This window comes from Dromaius novaehollandiae, chromosome 2 (genome assembly GCF_036370855.1).
Source record: "Dromaius novaehollandiae isolate bDroNov1 chromosome 2, bDroNov1.hap1, whole genome shotgun sequence".
Lineage (NCBI taxonomy): Eukaryota > Metazoa > Chordata > Aves > Casuariiformes > Dromaiidae > Dromaius > Dromaius novaehollandiae.
In genome coordinates, this window is record NC_088099.1 from 87950827 (window position 1) to 87965014 (window position 14188).

The 14188-nt window shown below is 34.8% G+C and overlaps 1 protein-coding gene across 2 annotated transcripts in view; it reads right to left on the reverse strand.

Annotated features, from left to right (window-relative positions):
- Positions 1 to 14188, reverse strand: part of LOC112986646 (cadherin-10) — a 105548-nt gene that overhangs the window by 15418 nt on the left and 75942 nt on the right. For both annotated transcript variants that reach the window (XM_064506880.1, XM_026106030.2), the window contains exons 6-9: positions 10524 to 10711; positions 7332 to 7585; positions 3878 to 4014; positions 1992 to 2113 (exon numbers count right to left, since the gene is read on the reverse strand). In XM_064506880.1, coding sequence (XP_064362950.1) covers positions 1992 to 2113; positions 3878 to 4014; positions 7332 to 7585; positions 10524 to 10711 — 701 coding nt within the window. The remainder of the gene's footprint in view (positions 1 to 1991; positions 2114 to 3877; positions 4015 to 7331; positions 7586 to 10523; positions 10712 to 14188) is intronic.

Below are 14188 nucleotides of genomic sequence, written 5' to 3' on the forward strand. Positions count from 1 at the left end.
AGAAAAAAAGAAACTAGAAGGCTATAATATTCCAGCCTGTCGTTAAAAATGTTTGCCAGTAGGAGATAAGGAGTATTTAAATGGATACCACAGAATTTGTGACTGGTAAAGTATCATAATAGTTTCAGTGATCTAACAGGAGATTTAAATTTGATCATGAATCAAATGTAATCATGAAAACTAGAAAGGAAAGAAAAACAGCATAAACGTGGGACGAATCAAAGTTAGAGAACCATGTTCAGTATGGATTGATTAGGTTCAGTCCCTCAGGAAACAACTGAATTCCAAAATAATGAGTCTTAATAATGATCTACCATTAAGCAAGAAGAATATGATTACCTTTAAATAGATTATTCCCATTATCCTGCATTGTATTTTTTTTTCTTTTCCTGTAGACTGATTTCTTTAAACAATCATTTGTAACTCAAACTTTTTTAAAGGGTTATAATTATAGCCCTTATAGTAAACTTCACACTTCATTCCAGTAAGCGGGGAGATAGATACACTGCTGAGCTTAGAAGAGTTGAGACAAACATGTACAGATAGGTACATTTATTTGGCTTCCTAATTATTAGTCATAAATAATTAGTGTGGTTTTAGACAAAAAGTTGTAAATGACAGCCTTTTCTGAAATGAGGCAGAAATTCAGTATAAAATGCAAAAATAACTTTTACAAACATTTATTTTCAAATTAGACTAACTTAAATATTCTAGATATAGCAAAGAAAAAAAATGTTTCTCAAAATATGATTTCATGAAAACAGAACAGTGTAATAAAAAAAGTGCTGACAATATTCTCTAAAGTTAATAAACCCGAACAGACTCTGATTCTAAAATCTCAAACTGAGTGAGATTTGTGGATTAATGCATTTTATTTTTTTTACCCAGAGTTTCTACTGAAACTAGAAGAGGAAAAAATGCAATTTTCTACTTTCCCAATGCTCAGTCCGTATCTTATCTTTGAAGTGATTATGATATGATTTTTAGAATTCATAGAAGACACTAGAAGTGTCAGAAATTCTGGATGTTTAGCCAGTGATTTCTGCTTATCCAATAGCTTGACTTATAACTCTAGTAGCAAAAAATATAGTTGCTTAATATTTTATACATTCTAAATTTGGGTCTTAAATCCTTTTTTATAATTTCCAAATGATGTCACTTTAGAAAGAAGAATGGCAACCAGAAAGTGAAACTTGTAATGCAACCTCAGTGTGATACTTGTAGTACTCAAACAGTTCAGATACGCTGGCACTTCTCCCATGTTCTATTCAAAGATGCTGAAATGCAAGCACTGAGGTACAACTACTACTATTTTAAAGGATTTATTATTGGCTGAATGTGCTCTGGGTCTGCAATAGACAAACAGGTTTTTAACAGTTCTAATAATCAGCTGCCTATCAGGAATTAGCGATATTAAGCAGTGCGGTCATTTCACTTAAACTGAAGTACACTTTCTGTAGCCTATAAGGGGCAAAACAAAATAATATGTTACCAGTTCATAAATGTATGTTTTATATTTTTTTTTCAAAAGTTTTTGGTGGGATAATCCAAGACGAATCTAACAACTACATAAAAACAGGTGACACAGATGTAGATGTCTATAATCGCCATTGGCATGGATTGAAAAATACAGCTGAGTTCCGCCATTGAGACTTCTTGAAAATATAATTCAAACTTTTTAGTAGTTATTTATAACATTATGCTTTCTCAGTGAAGCTAACAGCAAAGCTAATTAAGACCATGCCTCTTGGACATATATAGATAGGATTTAACAATAGTACAGGGTTACGTAAAGTAATTCACACTCTGGTACTGTTCTAAAATACTGATATTTCACTCTAGGCCTGATCTACAGAACTAGCTGTTGCTTTCATTTTCAACATTTCAAAAGATGTTTCGGACATAACCTCTTCCAAGCCACATGGAAGAATGACCTACAATTGAGTGCCATAGCAAAACTGGGTAGTAGAGCATGTTTAACGAGGGCATACCTGTCCAGCTCTTGCATTTTCACACACAAAGGTATCATAGAATACAGCAAACTGCGGGGCATTGTCATTGACATCCAAAATTCTCACATAGACAGGAACACGAGTAGTATCTTTGGGGTTGTCTGACATCAGAAAAGACAAAAATAGCGAGTTTATTTTCCTATTTAAAGTATTCTGTTTTCTTCAAACTTAACCAACAATAGCTGTTTGTTAGCTATGAAACTGGTCAAAATTTAGCATGCAAACTGCTAGTAGGTGAGAATCAGGCCTCCTGGAAACTAAGGAGAGGTTTTTGCTTAGAGTCAAAAATAAATTAATATATTGGTATCTAGTGAGCAATTAAGCCTTTTACATGAAAATAGGGGCTGCAACTGTTAATGATCTATGCAAATGTAATATATGAAAAATATGTCCATTAGTATAATGACAAATTTGATTATTTGGTGAGCTCTAGAGTATCATTCTGCTGTAAGGTTTTGATTTTTAATTTTAAAATGATTTGTGATCAGATTTGCTTTACCCAGAAGAGACATTACTGACTTTGTGTATACATATTCTGAAAATTTTTCAAGCCTGGTTTTCCTCTCTTGTGCCATAATAAATCGGAGGAAATTCGAATGAAGCAAATAGAATACCCCAATATAAATCTGGTACAGAATTCAGTAGAATCAGAGTTTTTATGTTTGTTTAAATTGTCTTAACTGAACTTGAACTTAATCTCTCCCTTCCCTTCTCCAAAACTAACATACCTCTCTGGAGATCCCTAACTACTCCAGCTAGGTCCAGAATGTAAATTCTTTCAAAGTATCCTGCTAAGGAAATAAGTTTAATACTATGATTTAAGCATAAAAGGTTACTAAGTTCCTTCACTATATAAATATTTCTGAAAAGGATTCTTACAATAGTGAGCAGCACTAAAAAGTGCTAATAATTGTAGGCCCACGAATATGCAGCAAAAGAAAAAAAAATATATAGCTATCAATGTGTGAGACAACCAGCATTTAGTCTCCAATATAGAAGACACCCAGGCCCTGGACTACAGAAATGGGAACAGGCAGGCTAAGAGTGGTTAACTGGCTGGACATGATGGTTTCTGCCATGTAGTTCTTGCCAGCCACGCTACACTGCTGATCAGATTTTTTTTGCTTTTTTTTTTGACTGATGTAGGATTTACCCTAAAAAACAGAAGCTTTGAAAGCAAGTGACCCTTACTAGCTGATCTCAAAGATCAGACTTTTGTACCTTAGAAAACAGCAGTTTTGTTTAGAATATTTTCTGCCAGAGGGATTAATGTTAAACTCAATAATGTAGTGCATTTAAGAGGACCTCAGCTTTCTCCTATGTACTTTTAACATGAAAATAGCTACAATAGCTGATTTGACTAGTCCAAGAAATACTAAGCCTTAGGGAACAAGTAGAAGTTACTAACTTGTAAGATATATCGATTTCAAGAACTGTAGGTAGAGATACAGTAGAAAGAGATAATGAAATTATTTCAAAGGAAATAAAACAATAAAGATGACAAAAGCACAGATTATATTCCTGAACTCTACTACTATATAACAACAAAATCATGTCAGTGTCCTCAAAGGAAAGAAAGAAAACAACATTGTGCCCTAATTAAACAAGATTACAGCAATGTTGTTAATTAACTGGGTAACATTTCAGAAGTCACTTGGATATTAAAGGCCATTGGTGAAAGCAGGTGAGGAAATGTGCAATGAGGAAAAGCAATGTGGAGACAGCTACCCCCCCAGTTTCATTTCACAAAATATCTAATAGAATGGAGGGGTGGAGGCACAAGGGAGGATTTTTCTCACTGAGTCAGAAGTACAACTTTGCAGGCTAAGGAAAACTGAAAGAAAAATGAGACCAAATTGGCTTACTGATCTCAGCTGCTATAACACTAAGGTTATGCCATTGTGATATCTCACGGTCAAGTGGTTTGGAAGTATAGATGGATCCATTTCCAGAATGAATATTGAATATCCTGTCAAGGTCAGTGTGACGATCCAGAGAAAATCTAAATATGATAAAGAAGGGAAAAATATTGTCAAACTGTCAGAAAATGGAAGAAAGCATACACTTCATCATAACACATGAATAAATCTTTCATGTTCTATATGTTACATTATATAAACACTACTTTTGATAAGACAAATACTTAGTTTCTGCACTTAAATTTTTGACCAGTTCATTCATCAGTATTTTAACGATTGTTTCTAAAATTGAAAATGCATATACACATTTACTTATGAAAATTCTCAAGATTAGCTCTCTAGAATGAGGAGGAATAGTAATTGCAGGAATTTCTTAAATATGTTATAATAATGTAATATATGATTATCTGAACTTTTATACACACAAATGAGAAATATAAAAATAAATCAGAATTTCAATATAATAATTAAAGAATTGTTTTAATCCTGAAAGGAAAATTCTCTTTGATGTCACTGTTCCTTCAGACTGAAGCTGACAGCTTACTCTGAGCTTTTCAAAAACTACTGGTTTGTAAGTCAAGCTGCTACACTTTAGGATATGTTAATTTACAAGAGATCAAATTAAAACAAATCCTTATAAAAAAAAGTTCACTTGCAGAACTTTTCAATTTCATGAACATGCTGATGTTATAGGACCTTCCGTGTTACTACAGGTGCTTTCCTCTTCAGGCAAAACTTCTATTAACATAACGTGGCAGAATGAAATTATGATCAACAGTCTGTTCTTTCCTCCATTTTTTTCTAATATTCAATACTGCCTTCAAAGTGAGGATTGAACCTTTGATGTGGAATTAAATGTAGGATTTTGTGAAGTACAGTACATTTGTCTAATTCTGGCAAAACTGGGCCAATTTAAAAAAAACATTCTACTTGTGTACTTATACTGCATGGTGGAAACAATTGTTCAACAGTTTTAATGAGCATTTATGACTCACCTAAACATTTCATCTAGTATATCTGTTTTTACTTACAATACCTAACCAGACTGAGCCAAATGGAAAATACTGTAATATGGAAATAGGGTTTGGGTTTTGTTTTCTCACTCCACCACTCACAAGAAAATAAATATATATAAAAATCAAGTCCACACCAAACTGAATATAAAAATGAAACACATGGAAAACAGAACAGCCAAAATAAAACTTCTGAAACTGCATGAAAGATTAGCTCAAATTATTTTTCTTGATCAGCTGGCTACCATAACCCAGTCAGAATACAACAGAAATCTGCTATTTTCAGCAAAATTGTATTTAAGACTATGTGGCCTAAATGTTAAACAATCGATTTTACTTCATCCATAGAAGGAATTTTAATGAGAAAAAGGACTCATTTTGACAGTACTCTAAGCAACAGTTTTTCAATAGGCAGTGATCACTTCTCTAGATAAGATCTCTTCCATATTGCCTCATTTAAAATCCTGTATCATTTGGTATTTGATTACGATTATGTTAGATAGGCACATATTTTTACATCATTGAATTAATGCTAATGGGCCTGCAAATGCTACTGAAATTATTTGTTTCAGAAAGTATGTCCATATTTATTGAACGGCATTAAAAATCACTGCAGCAGGAAACTGCTGTTCATTCAGTTTATATGACGTTTAACTTATCTATAATTTTAATAAATAGAAACTAATATTTTAAAAGAAACAGCTAACAAGAAAAAAAGTTTAAAACTGAATCAATTCTATAACCCAAAGCTGTGATTTGTCTTTTAAATAGAAATGTCAAAACATTATTCAGACTGCCTTAATTTCAAAATAATATGACAACTTTCAAATAGCTTAGTCTAAATGTTAGCTTGTCACTTCCAGGGCAAACACATATTATTTTTGTAATTGATTTTGAAGTTGTAAGAAGTAAAAGTGTATAAAAATTTACTGTAGATAGCTGCTCTTTGAATTAATACATAAGGCTGCTTTGGAAGTTGAGGGACAGAGCAAATACTGGAGAGATTAATTTGATCTATATTCTGCAAATTGTTTTAAAGTTCTTGTTTTCAAATAGGTATTAACTAGAAGGCCAGATGAATGACTGAGTTATAAAGAACATATTGCCACATATATCTTCGATTTTTTTTCAAGTAAACTAAATCTAGGATTAAAGGTCCCTTTCAATATTTTTTTTTAGAAATATCTTTGTCCTTATCACTATCAGTTTGCCTCACCTGCACGTTCTAAATTATTTTCTGTGACATTAATAGGATATAGAAAAGTTATACAAAATCATCTTTAGGCTGTTATTCTATATAAATAATATTAATCAGGGAAATATCTGATTCTGCTGCAGCCCTTCCACTCATCAAATTGTGTCAGAAACAACATGAGCAAAAGCTCCAACTTTGTTCTTTTTCAGTCACGATTAAGAAAACATAACTACTAAAATTGTCACTTGTCTCATGCAATTAGAGTGGATAAAGATGCAGTGCTAACTTACTTATGTATTCTTAAGTTTTAGAGGCTTGGTGTTTTCATCTGCCAGCTTTTCCATACACACAAATCACCGTAACAGAAAATGAAATTCAGTTTTAGTTCCAAATCCAGTTTTACCACCCAGGCCTCATTAAGAAGCACATGACAACTGACTTCAAAGTCAGTAAATAAAGTTCTTTGGCCAAAATGTATTTTATACATTTTGTTAGGCATTACAGATCAGACATACCCAACTTGTACAGCTTTGTCTTATCTGTTTTTAAAGCTTATGCATTATAGTAAAACAAACAAAAAGCACAACAAACTACAGTTTACTTCATTCAGCTAAATGTGATCAAGCATGTAGCATCAAGCAGTATTCATACAAAATATTTTAAAAAATATTAACTTTTGAGTTGCTAATTTGTTAGGGTGCATGACATACAGAGAGAGAACTTTATTCTGTGCAGAAACTACTCAGGCAAGCCTACAAAGCAGCAGGCACCAACCACAGATTAAGAGCCCACGAGATAGGCATGTCATACATTTCAGAACTGATCAGGGGAAACATTAGAAGATGCTCTGTCCTTCATGGCTGATAGACTGGATCAGGGCTTTTTCACAACCTGAAGCAAGGAGTACTTCTGAAAAGCCTACTTTAAATAATATGCAACTTTATAGGCTTTCTGAGATTTGAAGTGATAAAAGACATTTCTTGTTTATCTCCAGTTGAGTGAACGGATGTTCCCTGAGATGTTCAGAGACTTACAGATAGGATCATTCTTAGCTCTGTATCTCTGGCACGCTAGTAAATATGAGGAAAAAGCACTACTGCCTTTTTTCTGTGCACAATGAAAATTCAGACTGTATTAGTATTTTTCATAATTTCTTTAGCAAATTATGTTTATACAGAGAATGGTATATTACCTTATAGGACCTGAAGCCGAATCAGGGTCCCGTGCCATTACTGTTCCTATTATTGTCCCCAACTCAATATCTTCATGCACCTCAAAAAGGTAAGATGATCTGCTGAAGACAGGAGGTTCATCTACATCTTCTACTGAGATTTTCACAATAGTTGTATCTTTAAAAGGCCCAAGGTAATAGAATCGTGGATCCACATGAGTATTCTCAGCTTCTACTTTCAATGTGTAAAGTCTTCTCATCTCATAGTCCAGTGGCTAAAAAGAAAGATGATGCTAAACTTTATTAAATTATACTGCATATTAACAGATGTTGATCTATAGGTGTAACTGAGGTGGACTCAGAACCTTGCCAAATCTTCTCCTACGTTGGAGACACCCTCATACAGTTCAAATTTTCTGCAGAATAGGGACCACTTCCTCTAGTAAGAAAGTTTCATTGTCTTCAGAGAGTGTCTCTGTTCCCAATTATTAATTGAATTAATGTAGCACCAAAAGCAAAAAGATTTTCAGTGCAAATTTACCAATTGTTTGGCAAATTTTACCGCTGTTTCACAAGAATAGGGATGGAAACAATTATATAGGCATTAAAAAAACTTGAAATACAGACTGGAAATACTGGAATTGCAGAACAAGGTTCATAATTCTAATATTTCTCAGTGAATATCATAAACCATTGGATACTCAAGGCTGCCAGAGTCTCCTTGTTGTCAGACAAACTTAGCTGGCCTTAAATGTCAACAGTAATTTTTTTCGGGGTGCATGTGCAAAGGTCAAAGTGCTGTAGTTCTAGAGAATACTTAAGAGCTTAAGAGCTCACTCATTTTCACTGCATTTCATGAATCCAACATCAGAGAATTTTTTGCAAAATAGATTTGACATTTTTGTCAGCAGTTCCTATTTAAAATGGAAGGAGAAAAGGTTCAGGGTTATAATTAGAATTCATTTTGGGTAGAAAAGAAACTCCATTCTTTCAAATTTTTCCAGCTGTCACAGATGAAAAGTGTTAGCTAATTAATGATACTGAGGAAATGAGCAAGCTGAGAATTTACCTTTCTGACACAAAGATAACTTCATTAACTCCCCCAAAATAACAGGGAGATATCAAACTAGTATTTTTTATTCACCAAAATGGGGGTAGAACACAATTCCCCCCCACACTGCTTTTAAATACAAATTAATGTTCATGAAAGATGCCAAAATGACAGCTTAGAAATTTAAATATTTAAGAGCAAAAAGATGCAGTCCAGACAAAGAATGCTCATCTCCCTCCTGCCCCAAACTTGTTATAAAAAGTAGTCAGAGCAGAAGGGAGAATCTTCTTGAATATACCCGGGAAATGCAAATTTCTGAGCTAGATCTGAGACTATTGATATGTCTATAAAATGCGGCATACTGCTGTTAAAAGATGCTGGTTGCAAGCCTAGAAGTAAAGAAGCTGTGTTAGTCCTCCTTTTTTTTCTTATTAGCAGGTTCATTTGCAAAGAGGTGTGCCACACAGATGTACCTAGCCCACTAATTCAGTACCAGTCTGGACATCTCTTCAGCCTACACTGCAGAATATAGATATAAAATGTCTGCATTGTACAGGTGCTTTAACATATCATCACTCGTAATGAATAAAACTGTTGTCCAAGTATATGAATCTGTAGCAAAGCAATAGTGAACTTACTTAAGCAATCATTTATCCATGCAAACTTGTATAGAAAAACTCTTAAATTCTTTTGCAGTTCTTTTGCAACTCAAGCTTTAATAACGGAAGGGCATAGTAAAGGAACACAAACTGTTGTGAACTTATTCACTGCTGAAAACAGCAATCAAATCACACTGGCTAAATAATAAATACACAATGAATATTTTTATACATGAACAAACGGAGCATGGCACCTTCTTCCTTACTGGTTAACATTGTTGTCAGTGCTATATGAAAGATAAGCTACTTATTCACCAATAGGAGAATGTATCCTTAAAATTTCCAAACGTTTCAGATTACTAATGTAATTACTAATTATACTACTAATACATTGAGAAAGGTCTTTTCATTAGCATTTATTGGTGATATTTTGGAGTTGCTGTGTTAATTACAAATTCTTTATGCTTTATTCAGTTATTAGGCTGGTTTTCTTTAAGACTCTATTGATTTCATATAATAGGAATCTGAATGGCACAGGAGAAGCCATTTCTCTGCAAACTTTGAGTAAAAGGAAAAATATCAGGCCTCTGAACTTGGAGTTTTCCTTCCTTTCCAAATAAACTCAAATCTGCCTATAACCCTAGAAGAATATAGAGATTAAAAAGAAATGCACTCTGATATTTGCCGAAGTTATCTTTACCTTGCTTGCCATTATCAAAGGATATGAAGAATTGCTGGAGAGAGAAGTACTTGTATAGTAGTGTTTAAATTATTATTCTGTGCTTTAAGTGACTTGTTTTACAAGCTCATAGAAATGATGCTTTGGGTTAAAAAGGCTGTCTGGCCTAGTTAGAATCACTCATCTCAAAATCCCAAAGGTAAGGACTAGAAGTCCTGAGCCAAGCAGGACTTTGGAAAGGAACTTCTCTAGGAGCAGGAGAACTGCATTTCTCTCCATGTGAGATCTCACATCTTTCAGTGTCCTCTGAGACATGTGTGAGAGAGGGCACAAGTAAAATTAGCTCCAAAACAAGGACACCAATCACTATACACTGCTCATGTGTTAACCAGCTGACCTGCTGGAAACTGGAACAAAACAATATACCTTGTGACTTTGCTTCTGGCAGTGTATTTGTGTCCTGGTGTATTTGGGCACCCAAACTGATGTTCTGAGAACCTCCTAAATAGGGAAAACCTAAATCTCTCAGTAGTGACTGAACCGTGCATCACTCACTGAGGAAAATAGGTTACAGGAATGCTAAATAGATACGTATTTGAAATCATAGAGATAATTACAACTAACATCTTGGGGATGGTTCATTTTTGTATATTTTACTGGCAATAATACTTTAAACCTACACCTGCCTCTCAAAGATATCTCTGCCACCTGTTATTTTCAGTTCCGACAACAAGGAAATAATACCACTTGCACTCACAGATGTGGAACTCTTGCAAGTGTTAAGCATTTACAATTACCAATACACAACCTAAACATTTTTTTTTTCCCAAATGAACACTTGTGGCATAACCAAAATCATTTCAGTGAATGTTATTAATAGACACCTTTCGCACAGTTATGATGCCTTCCTGCGTGTCCTTCTGCGTCACAATATCAAACATATCTGTCCCGTCGCCATCTATAATTCTGTATTCTACTTCTGCATTTTTCCCAGTGTCTGCGTCTGTGGCCTTGACGCTGCCGATGGCAGTCCCAACCGGGGAGGATTCGGGAATGCGGAGGTGGATCGTATCTGTCAGCGAGACAAAGAGCCAGTCAAGAGCTGCACAGTCCATTATACACTCAGTAACATTTTACTGTGGGCTATGCAGTAGCCAGTGATGTATTTTTGTATATATTTTATTCTAGAGAACTCGCTTTTAGTACTGAGAAGACGGGCAAAATAGGACGCAGAGAATTGTACCATGGGAAAAGTTTACGTACAAGAGTGAAAATGAAATTGTAGAAAACTAGGGTTGAAAATGACCTCTAGAGAATATACAGTCTATTCTTCTACCTCAAAGAAGGATTACGTATGTCTATAATATTCTTGCCTATGTCATTCCTGAAACACCATCAGGAAAGACTTTTCTGTGATCTCTTCAGGCTTCACTCTCCTTATTACTGTTTTTTTTCCCTTAATGTCTATTTAGAATCTTTCTGGATACATTTTACACATGGAAGCAATACAAAGAGCAAACCCCCCCCCCCCCCCCGACTTCTCTGAAAAACTATAAGCGACAGTTTGAAATCTCAGCATTCAAAATTAAATAATAAGATACAATATTAAATAAATCTGACACCTTAATGCAGAGAAACGTTTTTGAAAATCCACAAGCAGAGTCAAGCAGAGTGCAGTGTATCCGTTAAAGCAATTAATTCATGTTTAAATAAGACCCGCAGATACTTTCATTTTTGTTTTGTGCTGCTTTCCATGGCTTAATTGTATCCCTGTATTGCAGTTTCACACAGCTGATACAAAACACAGGATAAAAACTGTCATCATTCAGAAATGCTGCAATTAATTGAAATAAGTATCTCGTTTTAGTATTCTATAAACTAGCCATATGGTTAAAACAGTAAATAAGGGTAGAGATCTCTGATATTATCTGTCAGGACTTAAGAGTAAGAAAAACATGTGGGACATAATATACTATGAAGAACTCCTAAAAAAAGGTTTAAAAATGAGTACAGATGCAGCTGTCATTCCAAAGATGAAAGTTAAGTCATCCAAGCTGTATATTAACTGTTCTGAAAAACACTTCCTTCTTTGGCCTTAGTTCTAAGTGCTCCAAGATTTGCTGTTCTACTTAGACACTTCCTATACGAACCAAAGTGTGTTAGATAATGCAGTTAACAGTAACACAAAACTGGAAGTGATAAACAGGCCAAAAACCACAATAGGAAAAAAACTGAACCGGCTACTCAAAAGGTAGTACATAAATTCCTGGGTACAAATTAGAAACACAGAAAAGTATATAAAGCCACTGAGAGTTAGCTGCTATGAGTGGTCAGGAAGAATCACTGGGAGAGAGCAGTGAGAAGAAATCACTGGAAGGCCCCTGGCAGCTTTATTATCTTATGAGATCTTCAGGAAAACCTAGGTGAGCCCTGTGCGGATTACTGATACCTCTTAACACAGTACAACTAAAAAAATCCTGCTATTGGGAAATTTAAGACTTGCTCTCAGTTTGAAGAAGTAGTTTTTCTAGCCCGTTATGTTATAGTTTGGCCAACCTAATTAAAAAAAAAAGAATGAACGCATTCACCTATAGATTGTAACTAAATGCTGAATGGGAAAAGACTAAAACTGAGTTTCTTTATATAATTGTATTTAAGCAGCTTTTGACATGAAGCTGATACACAGGAGCAGAATTAATACTTTATGGCCACGTACACTCCATATTCTATTAATATGGATTTATTTTTGCACAGTTGCATTTCAGCATTTCAGGCAGATGATTTATCTGGCACTTGGGCTGACATTTTCATTACCTTTCTCTAATACCTAAATCTGTGTACTTTGCTACATTAGTATATAATCTCTCCATAATCTGTTAATGGTTAAAAAAGAAGAAAACAGCCTCTGCTCCCATCTAGCATTTATTCAGTATTATGTGAGACTATGATGAAAGACTTGTTTTCTTTTTTTCTTTCTTTGCAATTAATATTTATATGTTCTAATTAGTTTATGGTGTGTCAACTATTCTCTGCATTTTTTTCTTGAGTGCTTAAAACTACATCCCCAAGTTATACCTTGTGGCCACCACTTTGACTCCCACTGCAAGACCCAGCTCATTAATTTAATCCACAAAGTGCTAAGAACTCATATCTTGAATTACTAATAAGGTAGGGGAAATACAAAATGAAAATAACCAGAAATTTGTCATCTGAAGGACTATTTTATGGTTAACCTATCCTTTTATAGAAATATCTACCATAATATGAGATACTTCCTTTTATTATTTTTATCACCGTAGACGATAACTCATTTGGGGCATTATGTATTGGATGTAGTGTAGCTTTAGGTACTGTATGAGAACTACAACAAACTATGCCAGTTCAGGATTACTCTTGCAAAACCCTTCTGTAAATGCTTTTGCTCACTCTTTTCTTCCCCAAGGAACGGTCATTTACTGTTTGTATTTACTGCAGTGAGCGATGTTCTTGCATTGTCTGTTCCATAAAAAATGGCAGGAATGAGGAAGGGAAAAGCTTTTCCATCTACTAAGAAGAGTGGAAGTCAGCTGGCAGGTTAAAGTCTGTGCACTTGTGTCTGGACGGACTTCAGTCAGTCATAAAGAATTAAAGAGCAATCTTATACACAGTTACACTCTTGAATAGGCATTTACTCTATACAACACTATACAACTTACCTTTAGACTAATATAGGCCATAGTCTCACTGAAGACTTGGGCAGCCGTTACTCAAAGATGCAATGAGTTTCAGTCACATGCAGGCTCCCAAATCCTTAAACCACTTTGAAAAATAAGACTCAGACTCTGAAAATGTATTAGCATATCCTAAAATGTTTAGCCAGGGCACTATATAGCTCTATTTGTAAAACACTAACACAATGGATATACCGATCAACCATATTAAGAAAATGAAAATATGCTGAGATATTCTATTCACTGAGCAATTTTCTCCTCAAAACAGGTAATACTACTTGTGTATATCATGCTAAAATGACAAGGCATGTTAAGGTGCTAAGGTTAACTTCTGATACTGACACCTACTGTTTCTTGCATATTAATCATTTCAGAATTTCATTGCTTCCTACACCTCTACTCCAATTAACTGGGTTTAAATTAAAGCATGGAAGGGTTTTGGAATTCCACGTTGTGGCGGACAGATGAGTGAACTTTTGCCTTAAACATTTCTTGGTACATAAGGTGCAAGCAAACCATAACCCCGAACAAGCCATCTGTCCCTGGCGGAAACAGGACTGAGCTGCTGCGACCCCTGAAATGGTCTCCCTGCGACCACCTGGGACACACCGAGCCTGCGCTGAACCAGACCACGATCGGGCAGAGACTTTGGGACCTGGACTGTAAATTATTGCTGCTTAGCACAACTTTTATAAAACTTGCTTAGCATAAGTAGCTAAATTTGTTGAAGCCTTAGGCCGCACTTAGATAAAATAATGAACTTTTACCTAGTTCAGTAAGAAAAGGGCCCCAGAGCTGGTTCAAACTGGAATGATAAGGGAGTTACCAGCAGTTTGCAT